The sequence below is a fragment of the Pristiophorus japonicus genome, chromosome 18 (genome assembly GCF_044704955.1).
Source record: "Pristiophorus japonicus isolate sPriJap1 chromosome 18, sPriJap1.hap1, whole genome shotgun sequence".
In the NCBI taxonomy this organism is placed as follows: Eukaryota; Metazoa; Chordata; class Chondrichthyes; family Pristiophoridae; genus Pristiophorus; species Pristiophorus japonicus.
The window spans coordinates 95784820-95798438 of NC_091994.1; the positions used below are offsets into that span (position 1 = coordinate 95784820).

Genomic DNA, 13619 nt, shown 5'->3' on the forward strand with positions numbered 1-13619 from the left:
AAAAAGGTGGTGTCTGCTGTGGGTTGTTCAGGGCAGTCTGTGAACCGCAGCCTCGTTTGGTCCAGGTGCTTTCTGCAAATTTGTCCATTGTCTAGTTTGACTACAAACACCCAACTCCCTTCTTTAGCTATCACCGTGCCCGTGATCCACTTGGGACCATGTCCATAGTTTAGCACATACACAGGGTCATTCAGATCAATTTCCCGTGACACAGTGGCGCGACCATCATTTACATTTTGTTGATGCCGCCTGCTCTCTACCTGATCATGGAGGTTGGGGTGAACCAGCGAGAGTCTGGTTTTAAGTCCTTTTCATGAGTAGCTCCGCCGGGGGCACCCCTGTGAGTGAGTGGGGTCTCGTGCGGTAGCTGAGCAGTACTCGGGACTGCGGGTTTGGAGTGAGCCTTCTGTGACTCGTTTAAGGCTCTGTTTGATTGTTTGTACTGCCCGCTCTGACTGCCCATTGGAGGCTGGTTTAAACAGGGCCGAGGTGACATGTTTGATCCCATTGCGGGTCATGAATTCTTTAAATTTGGCACTGGTGAAACATGGCCCGTTGTCACTGATCAGTATGTCAGGCAGGCCGTGGGTGGCAAACATGGCCCTCAGACTTTCAATGGTGGTGGTGGCGGTGCTTCCCGACATTATTTCACATTCAATCCATTTTAAAAAAGCACCCACCACCACCAGGAACATTTTACCGAGAAATGGGCCCGCATAGTCGACATGGATCCTCGACCATGGTCTGGAGGGCCAGGACCACAAACTTAGTGGTGCCTCTCTGGGCGCGTTGCTCAACTGAGCACACACACTGCATTGTCGTACACAGGACTCGAAGTCACAGTCGGTACCGGGCCACCACACATGGGATCTGGCTATCGCTTTCATCATTACTACACCCGGATATGTGCTGTGGAGATCCAAGATGAACGTTTCCCTGCCCTTTTTTGGTAGCACTACGCGGTTACCCCACAACAGGCAGTCTGCCTGAATGGACAGCTCGTCCTCTCGCCGCTGGAACGGCTTGATTGGCTATTGCATTTCAACGGGGATGCTGGCCCAGCTCCCATGCAGTACACAGTTTTTTACTCGGGACAGCACAGGATCTTGGCTGGTCCAAGTCCTAATCTGGCGGGCAGTGACAGGTGACTTATAATTTTCAAACGCTTCCATGACCATCAACAAGTCTGCGGGCTGCGCCACCATCAACAAGTTTGCAGGCTGCACCATTTCCACCCCCGTGGTGGGCAATGGTAGCCGACTGAGAGCATCCGCACAGTTCTCGGTGCCTGGCCTGTGGCGGATGGTATAGTTATACACTGATAGCGCGAGTGCCCACCTTTGCATGTGGGCTGAGGCATTAGTATTTATCCCCTTGTTTTCAACGAACAGGGATATGAGGGGCTTACGATCGGTTTCCAGCTCAAATTTGAGGCCAAACAGGTACTGATGCATTTTCTTTACCCCGAACACACACGCTAATGCCTCTTTCTCAATCATGCTGTAGGCCCTCTCGGCCTTAAACAAGCACCTAGAAGCATAGGCGACAGGTTGCAACTTCCCCGCAATGTTAGCTTGTTGTAATACACACCCGACTCCGTACGACAACGCATCACATGCTAGCACAAGTCTTTTACACGGGTTATACAATACAAGCAGCTTGTTGGAGCATAAAATGTTTCTGGCTTTCTCAAAAGCAATTACTTGTTTTTTTTCCCCATACCCAGTTGTCACCTTTACACAATAATAAATGTAAGGGCTCTAAGAGAGTGCTTAACCCCAGTAGGAAGTTACCAAAATAGTTAAGGAGTCCTAGGAACGACCGCAGCTCCGTGACGTTCTGTGGCCTGGGCGCGTTCCTGATAGCCTCTGTCTTGGCGTCTGTGGGCCGAAAGCCGTCCACCGTGATCTTTCTCCCCAAAAACTCCACTTCTGTTGCAATGAAGACGCATTTCGACCTCTTCAGCCGCAGCCCTATGCGATCCATTCACTGGAGGACCGCCTCCAGGTTTTGTAGGTGCTCGACGGTGTCCCGACCCATGACCAATATGTCGTCCTGAAAGACCACCTTGTGTGGTACCGACTTGAGTAGGCTCTCCATGTTTCTCTGGAAGATCGCTGCAGCTGACCGAATTCCAAACGGGCATCTGTTGTAGATGAACAGTCCCTTGTGCGTGTTGATGCAGGTGAGGCCCTTCGGAGACTCCTCCAGCTCCTACGTCATGTAGGCCGAAGTCAGGTCGAGCTTGGTGAACGTCTTGCCACCTGCCAGCATCGCAAATAGGTCGTCTGCCTTAGGTAGCGGGTATTGGTCCTGTAGTGAGAAACGACTAATAGTTACTTTATAATCGCCGCAAATCTTGACCGTGCCAGCACTTTTGAGTACTGGAACAATCGGGCTGGCCCACTCGCTGAATTCCACTGGGGAGGTGATGCCCTCACGTTGCAGCCTGTCCAGCTCGATTTCCACTCTCTCCCTCATCATGTGAGGTACCGCCTTGTGGTGAATGGGTCGTGCCTCTGGGACCAAGTGGATCCACACCTTCGCCTACTGGAAAAGTTTCCAATGCCTGGCTCAAAAAGGGAAGGAAATTTGTTAAGAACCTGGGTACATGAGGCCTCATCGACATGTGATAGCGCTCGGATGTCATCCCAGTTCCAGCGGATTTTGTCCAGCCAGCTCCTTCCAAGCAGTGTGGGGCCATCGCCTGGGACAATCCAGAGTGGCAGTTCGTGCACCGTGCCCTCGTAGGTGACCTTGACCATGGCGCTGCCCAGGACAGAGATGAGCTCTTTGGTGTACGTTCTCAGTTTCATGTGGAAGGGGCTCAGGGCTGGTCTGAATGCCTTGCTGCACCACAGCCTCTCAAACATCTTTTTACTCATGATGGATTGGCTAGCGCCAATGTCCAGTTCTATGGCTACAGGTAAGCCTTTCAATTTTACGTTTAGCATTATAGGTGGACATTTCGTCGAAAATGTGTGCACCCCGTGTACTTCAGCATCTGCCTCCTCTGAGGCTCGAAATTGCTTTGATCCACCATGGATCGAACTTCCTCTGTGATGTGGTGGTTAGCAGGTTTTGCAGAGCTTGCCGCTCGTTTGGTGGACATATCGCAATGGCCTTACTGAGGGTCGGTGTCTCTACAGTCAAAAGTTTTCGTAGGATGGTCTCGTGGCCAATGCCCAGTACAAAAAAGTCTCTGAGCATTTGCTCCAGGTAGGAGGTGGGTGGGGTGGCTTGACCCATCCACCTCCACGGAGGTGTGTGGGGGACCTGACCCATCCACCTCCATGGCACGAACCTGGTATTGCAGTACTTCCAGGAACGGTGCAGTGGCTCTAGGCCTTTTGGCTAAGAGCATTGGCGCAGAGTGATCCTTGATGTGTGCAAGGTGACCTCTGGCGTTTGTGATTTGACAAAGAATTGGAACGATTGGCTACGAATTAAAAAAAAAAAAAAAAAAATTTGCTCCAGGTAGCCATCAAACTCACATTGTCCTGCAAGTCGCCTTAGCTCGGCAACGTAGCTCGGCACTTCCTGACCTTCAGATCGCTGGCACGTGTAGAACCGATACCTCACCATCAGCACACTCTCCTTTGGGTTAAGATGCTCCGGAACCAGTGTACACAGCTCCTCATACGACTTATCTGTGAGTTTCACCGAAGCCAGAAGATTCTTCATGAGGCTGTAGGTCGGTGTCTCGCAGACTGTGAGGAGGACCGCTCTCCTTTTTGCAGCGCTTCCTTCTCCATCCAGCTCATTGGCTACAAAGTACTGGTCTACCTGTTCGACATAGGCTTCCCAGTCCTCACCCTCCGAGAACTTCTCCAGGATGCCCACAGTTTGCTGCATCTTTACGTTGGATTCGTATTCTCGTCGGCAGTTATTGTGTTCCTAACACAGATGAGGCTGCACACAGGGAGGTTAAAGTAACAGTGACTTCAGTCTTTAATAAGACACTCCAGAGTGAGGAACAGGCCTTCGGGGTCGGCTTATATACAGTGCTCCCAAGGGATGCTGGGATCCCTTGGGACTTCAGGGGATGAGCTCTATGGTGGCGGAACATGGGAGTGCATGCTTTACAGATACACAACAGGTTGGGTCTCTACTCATTGGAATTCAGAAGATTGAGAGGGGATCTTATCGAAACGTATAAGATTATGAGGGGGCTTGACATGGTGGATGCAGGAAGACTGTTTCCAATGATGGGGGACACTAGAACTAGGGGGCATAATCTTAGAATAAGGGGCCGCCCATTTAAAACTGAGATGAGGAAAAACGTATTTTCTCAGAGGATTGTAAATCTGTAGAATTCGCTGCCTCAGAGAGCTGTGGAAGCTGGGACATTGAATACATTTAAGACGGAGATAGACCGTTTCTTAACCGATAAGGGAATAAGGGGTTATGGGGAGTGGGCAGGGAAGTGGACCTGAGTCCATGATCAGATCAGCCAAGATCGTATGGCCTACTCCTGCTCCTATTTCTTATGTTCTTATGTAGACTCGCCCAGTGACTTAGCAAATAAATATATTACCAGCTGAGGTACTGAGCCATACAGATCAGGAAGGCGCTGGGGCAACACCAGTCTGTAGTTATATCTGATCTTAGCCAGAGTGGTGGGATAGGTGTCCCTGGGCTTGCCAAAGCTCCCACTCCTGTCATTGACCCCTGCTGGAAAGCATGTGTGTGGACTGTTGGGTGATAATTTGGTGAGGGTTGTTAGTGATGCCCCCATGAAAAGAAAGAAAGCCTTGGATTTATATAGTGCCTTTCATGACCACTGGATGTCTCAAAGCCAGTTAAGTACTTTTGGAGTGTAGTCACTGTTGTCATCAACATAGGCAGTCCCTCGGAATCGAGTTCTGAAGTGAGTTCTTTGGTGGTTGAACAGTCCAATAAGAGAACCACAGTCTCTGTCACAGGTGGGACAGATAGTCGTTGAGGGAAGGGGTGGGTGGGACTGGTTTGCCGCACGCTCTTTCCGCTGTCTGCGCTTGATTTCTGCATGCTCTCGGTGTTGAGACTCGAGGTGCTCAGCGCCCTCGCGGATGCACTTCCTCCACTTAAGGCGATCTTGGACCAGGGACTCCCAGGTGAGAGTGGGGATGTCGCACTTTATCAGAGAGGCTTTGAGGGTGTCCTTGTAGGGTTTCTGCTGCCCACCTTTGGCTTGTTTACCATGAAGGAGCTCCCAATAGAGCACTTGCTTTGGGAGTTTCGTGTCTGGCATGCGAACTATGTGGCCTGCCCAGCGGAGCTGATCCAGTGTGGTCAGTGCTTCAATGCTGGGGATGTTAGCCTGAATGAGGACACTGATGTTGGTGCGCCTGTCCTCCCAGGGGATTTGTAGGATCTTGCAGATACATCGTTGGTGATATTTCTCCAGCAACTTGAGGTGTCTACTGTACATGGTCCATGTCTCTGAGCCATACAGAAGGGCAGGTATTACTACAGCCCTGTAGACCATGAGTTTGGTGGCAGTTTTGAGGGCCGGGTCTTCAAACACTCTTTTCCTCAGTCGGCCGAAGGCTGCACTGGCGCACTGGAGGCGGTGTTGGATCTCGTTGTCGATGCCTGATCTTGTTGATAGGAGGCTCCCGAGATAGGGGAAGTGGTCCACGGTGTCGATCTTGATGACTGGGGGGCAGTGCTGTGCGGTGAGGACAGGCTGGTGGAGGACCTTTGTCTTACGGATGTTTAGCGTAAGACCCATACTTTCGTACGCCTCAGTAAATACGTCGACTATGTCCTGGAGTTCAGCCTCTGTATATGCGCAGACGCAGGCGTCGTCCGTCTACTGTAGTTCGACGACAGAGGTTGGGGTGGTCTTGGATCTGGGCTGGAGACGGCGAAGGTTGAACAGGTTCCCACTGGTTCTGTAGTTTAGTTCCACTCCAGCGGGGAGCTTGTTGACTGTGAGGTGGAGCATGGCGGCGAGAAAGATTGAGAAGAGGGTTGGGGCGATGATGCAGCCCTGTTTCACCCCGGTCCAGACGTGGAGTGTGTCCGTTGGTAAGGATCACGGCCTGCATGTCGTTGTGGAGCAGGCGGAAGATGGTGACGAACTTTTGGGGGCATCAGAAACGGAGGAGGACGCTCCATAGACCCTCGCGGTTGACATTGTCAAAGGCCTTTGTAAGGTCGAAGAAGGCCATGTATAACGGCTGGTGCTGTTCCCTACATTCTTCCTGTAGCTGTCGCGCTGCAAAAATCATGTCTGTTGTGCCCTGATGGGGACGAAATCCTCACTGTGACTCCGGGAGGAGCTCCTCGGCCATGGGAAGAAGTCGGTTGAGGAGGACTCTAGCGACGACTTTCCCAGTGGCTGATAGCAGGGAGATTCCTCTGTAGTTGCCGCAGTCAGACTTGTCCCCTTTTTTGAAGATGGTCACGATTACTGCATCTCTGAGATCCCCCGCATGCTCTCCTCCCTCCAGATGAGAGAGATGAGGCCGTGTATTCGCGCCAGCAGTGCCTCTCCACCTTACTTCAATGCCTCAGCAGGGATTCCGTCCGCACCCGTAGCCTTGTTGTTTTTAAGCTGTTTTATGGCTTTTTCTACCTCGTGCAGTGTTACTCACTGTTGTAATGTAGGAAACGCAGCAGCCAATTTGCACAAAAGCAAGCTCTCACAAACCCATCATCATCATAGGCAGTCCCTTGGAACCGAGGAAGACTTGCTTCCACTCGTAGAATGAGTCCTTAGGTGGCTGAACAGTCCAATACGAGAGCCACAGTCCCTGCCACAGATGGGGCAGGCAGTCATTGAAGGTAAGGGAGGGTGGGACAGATTTGCCGCACATTCCTTCCGCTGCCTGCACTTGTTTTCTGCATGCACTCGGCAATGAGACTCGAGGTGCTCAGCGCCCTCCTGCATGCACTTCCTCCACTCAGGGTGGTCTTTGGCCAGGGACTCCCAGGTGTCGGTGGGGTGCTGCGACTGGATCGCGTAGGGCTGCGGCTGAAGAGGTCGAAATGCGTCTTCATGGCAACAGAAGTGGAGTTTTTGGGGAGAAAGATCGCGGCGGACGGCATTCGGCCCACAGACGCCAAGACAGAGGCTATCAGGAACGCGCCCAGGCCACAGAACATCACGGAGCTGCGGTCGTTCCTGGGACTCCTCAACTATTTTGGTAACTTCCTACCAGGGTTAAGCACCCTCTTAGAGCTCCTACATGTGTTATTGCATAAAGGTGAGAACCGGGTATGGGGAAAAAAACAAGTAATTGCTTTTGAGAAAGCCAGAAACATTTTATGCTCCAACAAGCTGCTTGTTTTGTGTAAAAGACTTGTGCTAGCATGTGATGCGTTGTCGTACGGAGTCGGGTGTGTATTACAACAAGCTAACATTGCAGGGAAGTTGCAACCTGTCGCCTATGCCTCCAGGAGCTTGTCTAAGGCCGAGAGGGCTTACAGCATGATTGAGAAAGAGGCATTAGCGTGTGTGTTCGGGGTAAAGAAAATGCATCAGTACCTGTTTGGCCTCAAATTTGAGCTGGAAACCGATCGCAAGCCCCTCACATCGCTGTTCGTTGAAAACAAGGTGATAAATACTAATGCCTCAGCCCGCATACAAAGGTGGGCACTCGCGCTATCAGCGTATAACTATACCATCCGCCACAGGCCAGGCACCGAGAACTGTGCGGATGCTCTCAGTCGGCTACCATTGCCCACCACGGGGGTGGAAATGGCGCAGCCTTCAAACTTGTTGATGGTGGCGTAGCCCGCAGACTTGTTGATGGTCATGGAAGCGTTTGAAAATGATAAATCACCTGTCATGGCCCGCCAGATTAGGACTTGGACCAGCCAAGATCCTCTGCTGTCCCTAGTAAAAAACTGTGTACTGCATGGGAGCTGGGTCAGCATCCCCGTTGAAATGCAAGAGCTAATCCAGCGGCGAAAGGTGGAGCTGTCCATTCAGGCAGACTGCCTGTTGTGGGGTAACCGCGTAGTGCTACCAAAACGGGCAGGGAGACATTCATCTCGGATCTCCACAGCACACACCCGGGTATAGTAATGATGAAAGCGATAGCCAGATCCCACGTGTGGTGGCCCAGTATCGACTCTAACTTAGAGTCCTGTGTACGGCAATGCAGCGTGTGTGCTCAGTTGAGCAACGCACCCAGAGAGGCACCACTAGGTTTGTGGTCCTGACCCTCCAGACCATGGTTGAGGATCCATGTCGACTATGTGGGCCCGTTTCTCGGTAAAATGTTCCTGGTGGTGGTGGATGCTTTTTCAAAATGGATTGAATATGAAATAATGTCGGGAAGCACCGCCACCGCCACCATTGAAAGTCTGAGGGCCATGTTTGCCACCCACGGCCTGCCTGACATACTGGTCAGTGACAACGGGCCATGTTTCACCAGTGCCAAATTTAAAGAATTCATGACCCGCAATGGGTTCAAACATGTCACCTCGGCCCCGTTTAAACCAGCCTCCAATGGGCAGGCAGAGCGGGCAGTACAAACAATCAAACAGAGCCTTAAACGAGTCACAGAAGGCTCACTCAAAACCCGCCTGTCCCGAGTACTGCTCAGCTACCGCACGAGACCCCACTCACTCACAGGGGTGCCCCCGGCTGAGTTACTCATGAAAAGGACACTTAAAACCAGACTCTCACTGGTTCACCCCAACCTGCATGATCAGGTAGAGAGTAGGAGGCAGCAACAAAATGTAAACGATGGCCGCGCCACTGTGTCACGGGAAATTGATCTGAATGACCCTGTGTATGTGCTAAACTGTGGACATGAACCCAAGTGGATCGCGGGCACAGTGATAGCTAAAGAAGGGAGTAGGGTGTTTGTAGTCAAACTAGACAATGGACAAATTTGCAGAAAGCACCTGGACCAAACGAGGCTGCAGTTCACAGACTGCCCTGAACAACCCACAGCAGACACCATCTTTTTCGAGCCCACAACACACACCCAAAGGATCAACGACACCACCCCAGACCAGGAAATTGAACCCATCACGCCCAACAGCCCAGCAAGGCCAGGCTCACCCAGCAGCCCTTCAGGGCCAACAACACGCCAGCCCAGCGAGGGCTCAGCCAACACACCAGAACAGACATTTGTACCGAGGTGGTCCACCAGGGAAAGAAAGGCTCCCGACCGCCCCATCTTGTAAATAGTTTTCACTTTGACTTTGGGGGGCGAGTGATGTTGTGTATCTGTAAAGCATGCACTCCCATATTCCACCACCAGGGAAGTCCCAAGGGATCCCAACATCCCTTGGGAGCACTGTATATAAGCCGGCCCCTAAGGCCTGTTCCTCACTCTGCAGTGTCTTAATAAAGACTGAGGTCACTGTTACTTTAACCTCCCTGTGTGCAGTCTCATCTGTGTTAGGAACACAATAGTCACGATTACTGCACCTCTGAGACCCCCCGGCATGCTTTCCTCCCTTCAGATGAGAGAAATGAGGTCGTGTATTCGTGCCAGCAGTGCCTCTCTGCCATATTTCAATGCCTCAGCAGGGATTCTGTCCGCACCCGTAGCCTTGTTGTTTTTAAGCTGTCTTATGGCTTTTTCTACCTCGTGCAGTGTTACTCACTGTTGTAATGTAGGAAACGCAGCAGCCAATTTGCACACAAGCAACCTCTCACAAACACATCATCATCGTCATAGGCAGTCCCTTGGAATCGAGGAAGACTTGCTTCAACCCTTAGAATGAGTCCTTAGGTGGCTGAACAGTCCAATACAAGAGCCACAGTCCCTGCCACATATGAGGCAGACAGTCATTGAAGGTAAGTGAGGGTGAGACAGATTTGCCGCACGTTCCTTCCACTGCCTGCGCTTGTTTTCTGCATGCACTTGGCAATGAGACTCGAGGTGCTCAGTGCCCTCCTGGATGCACTTCCTCCACTCAGGGTGGTCTTTGGCCAGGGACTCCCAGGTGTCGGTGGGGATGCCGCACTTTATCAGGGAGGCTTTGAGGGCGTACTTGTAACGTTTCCTCTGTCCACCCTTGGCTCGTTTGCCATGAAGGAGTTCCGAGTAGAGCGCTTGCTTTGGGAGTCTCGTGTCTGGTGAAGCTGATTAAGTGTGGTCAGTGCTGGGGATGTTGGCCTGGTCGACGATGCTAATGTTGGTGCGTCTGTCCTCCCAGGGGATTTGTAGGATCTTGCGGAGACATTGTTGATGGTATTTCTCCAGCGACTTGAGGCGTCTACTGTACATGGTCCAACCTCTGAGCGGGTATACAATATGATAATGACCAACTAATTTGTTTTTGTGATGTTGATTGAGGGATAAATATTGGCCAGGATACCAGGGATAATTCCTCTGGTGTTTTTCAAAATAGCACCATGGGATTTTCTTTTACATCCACTTGAGAGGATAGAAGGGACCGTGGTTTAACGTCTTATCTGAAAGACAGCACCTCCGACATTGCACTAGACAGCCTAGATTTTTCATGTTCAAGTATTTGAACCCACAACCTTCTGATTCAGAGGTGAGAGTGCTACCCACTGAGCCACAGCTGACACTGGTGAAAAAGCCAGCCAACACTCATTGTCTTGGTTCGCACATGAAGAAAAGCCACTTCAGTCAGGTACACGAGGGTGATTACTGTCCTTTGAACCGCAATGTGTCAGTGGCTCCACTCCCCTATCCAGAGCCCATTCCTGTAGTGAAGTGGAAGGCTGTAGGACAGAGCGGGTGTAGGGGGAGGGCCGGGTGTAGCACAGGGTCGGGTGTAGGGGAAGGCTGGGTGTAGGGGGAGGGTCTGGTGTAGCACAGGGTCTGTGTCGGACAAGTTCAGGCATCTGACAGGATCGAGAGTGGGGGCGGGGGGATGGGCAATTGACTATTTCTGTCTCTTATATTTTGAGAGAGTGACTGGTCCTGATAATTCTCTTTGTTGCAGATGTCTGGTGGAATATTCTCTCCCTTGGATCACCTGTACGATTTGGACAATGCAAACAGCCACCCCCTGGTCTGCCATCTCTGCTATGAGCAGTATGAACACCCCTGCCTGCTGGACTGCTACCATACCTTCTGTGCCACCTGTCTGCGGGGTAGAGCTACAGAAGGACGCCTCTCCTGCCCTCTCTGTGGGTAAGAACTTGAAAATGATATAATAATATGCAACCAGTTCCATTTCAAATGAAACTTGTTCTCCTGAAACTCAGTCTGTGAATACTCAGCCCTGTGTGGCATTGAAAGAAAGACTTGCATTTATATAGCGCCTTTCACAATCTCGGGACAAAGTATAGTCACTGTCAATTTGCGCACAGCATGCTCCCACAAAAACCTGTTGTGTATGTAAAACATAAGATATACCCTGTACGCTCAATGTACAGTTACATAAGGATGTACCGTCACACTGTATGCACAATGCTTGTACCACCAGAGGGTGCAACTGGTGGAGAGCTAGGGGTCAACTGTACACTGCAGATAACCAGGTATAAATCGGAGTTCGCCATGCTGTACCCTCACTCAGGAGCTGTAATAAATGGACTAAGGTCACCGCAGTTCAAGTACAATACCTTACCTCGTGGAGCCATTACTAGAGTGCTCACAGACACAATAAAACCAATGTGATAATGATCGGATAATTTTTTTGTGCTGTTTGTTGAGGGATAAATCGTGGCTAGGACACCCAGGAGAACGCCCCTGCTCTTTTTCATTCAGCTGAGAGAGCAGACATCAGTTTAGCATCTCATCTGAAAGACGGCATCTCTGACAGTACTGCCATCCTAGATTATATACTCAAATATCTGGAGTGGGATTTGAACCCACAACCTTCTGACTCAGCCATGAGCCATGGATAATCCTTCATGACCCACTGCGTTATACAGACCTGGAAGGTCAAAGGCCTAATCCCTGGATTGTGCCACACAGCAACAGTGAGGGGCGTGAGGCGCGGGGATGAGGAGGGGTGGCTACAATCGATCTAGGCATCACAGGGCTAAGGAAGAGAGGCCACGGTTTCTCATGCTGATCCAGTGACCCCAGCTGGCAGGGGTCAGGCCTGGACCTGCCTGTGATCCCGACGCTAGCAGCCGACACTCTGGGAGCAATTAAAGTTAACATGCAGGTACCACAAGCAATTAGGAAAGTAAGTGGTGTGTTAGCCTTTATTACAAACGGATTGGAGAATAAGAGTAAATAAGTCTTACTGCAATTATATAGGGCCTTGGTGAGACCACATCTGGAGTCCCGTGTACAGTTTTGGTCTCCTTACCTAAGAAAGGCTATACTTGCCTTAGCGAAAGTGCAGTGAGGATTCACTAGACTGATTCCTGGGATGAAGGTGATTGTCCTATGTGGAGTGATTGAGTAGACTAGGCCTACATTCCCTAGACTTTAGAAGAATGGGGGGTGATCTCCAAGTCACACACCATCCTGACTTGGAAATATATCGCTGTTCCTTCATAGCCGCTGGGTCAAAATCCTGGAACTCCCTAACAGCACTGTGGGAGTACCTTCACCACACGGACTGCAGCGGTTCAAGAAGGCGGCTCACCACCACCTTCTCAAGGGCAATCAGGGGTGGGCAGTAAATGCTGGCCTTGCCAGCGTCCCTCATGTCCCAGGAATAAATAAAAAAATCTAATTTAAACGTATAAAATTCTTAAGGGGCTTGACAGGGTAGACACTGGGAGGATGTCTGTCATAGCTCAGTTGATAGCACCCTTGTTTCTGAGTCAGAAGATTGTGGGTTCAAGTCCCATTCCAAAGACTTGAGCATAAAAATCTAGGCTGACTCTCCAGTGCAGTACTGAGGGAAGCTGCACTATTGGAGGTGCCGTCCTTTAGATGAGACGTTAAACCTGCTCCCTCAGGTGGATGTAAAAGATCCTATGGCACTATTTAGAAGAGCAGGGGAGTTATCCCCGGTGTCCTGACCAATATTGATCTCTCGATCAACATCACAAGAACAGATTACCTGGTCATTATCACATTGCTGTTTGTGGGAGCTTGCTGCGCACAAATTGGCTGCTGCGTTTCCCACATTACAACAGTGACTACATCTCAAAAAGTGCTTCATAGACTGTAAAGGGCATTGAGACATCTGGTGGTTGTGAAAGGTGCTATATAAATGCATGTCTTTCTTTTTCATCCCTTGTATAAATGACAGTCTTGCTCGGCCAGTTCGGAGGGCAGTTAACAGTCAACCACGTGTGTGTGAGAATGGAGTCACATATAGGCCAGACTTTTCTTTCTTTCTGGCTGGGGAGTCTAGAACCAGGGGTCACAGTCTCCAAATAAGGGGTTGGCCATTTAGGACAGAGATGAGTAGAAATTTCTTCACGTAAAGGGTTGTGAATCTTTGGAATTCTCTACCTCAGAAGGCTGTGGTTGTTCCGTCGTTGAGTATATTCAAGGCTGAAATCGATACATTTTTGGATACTAAGGGAATCAAGGGATATGGGGATAGTGCGGGAAAGTGGAGTTGAGGTAGAAGATCAGCCATGATCCTATTGAATGGCGGAGCAGGCTCGAGGGGTCGAATGGCTTACTCCTGCTCCTATTTCTTAAGTTCTTATAACCTACTCACCGGGCGGGAATCCCATGGGATCGGGTGGAACGCCGGTTTTACACTTGTTTAATATTGACTTCAGTGGAGAGTAAAATCGGGCGGGGAGTAAAACCAGCGCTGTACCCGAT

General features: G+C 50.6%; 1 protein-coding gene across 2 annotated transcripts in view; it reads left to right on the forward strand.

The window, feature by feature from the left end:
- rnf207b (ring finger protein 207b) overlaps positions 1-13619 on the forward strand; it is an 85035-nt gene that overhangs the window by 2710 nt on the left and 68706 nt on the right. The window contains exons 1-2 of one of the 2 annotated variants that reach the window (XM_070860422.1): positions 9734-9751; positions 10873-11063. In XM_070860422.1, coding sequence (XP_070716523.1) covers positions 10873-11063 — 191 coding nt within the window. In that variant the 5' untranslated portion in view covers positions 9734-9751. Of the gene's footprint in view, positions 1-9733; positions 9752-10872; positions 11064-13619 lie in introns of those variants that run through there. The other variant, XM_070860421.1, reaches the window with a different exon arrangement.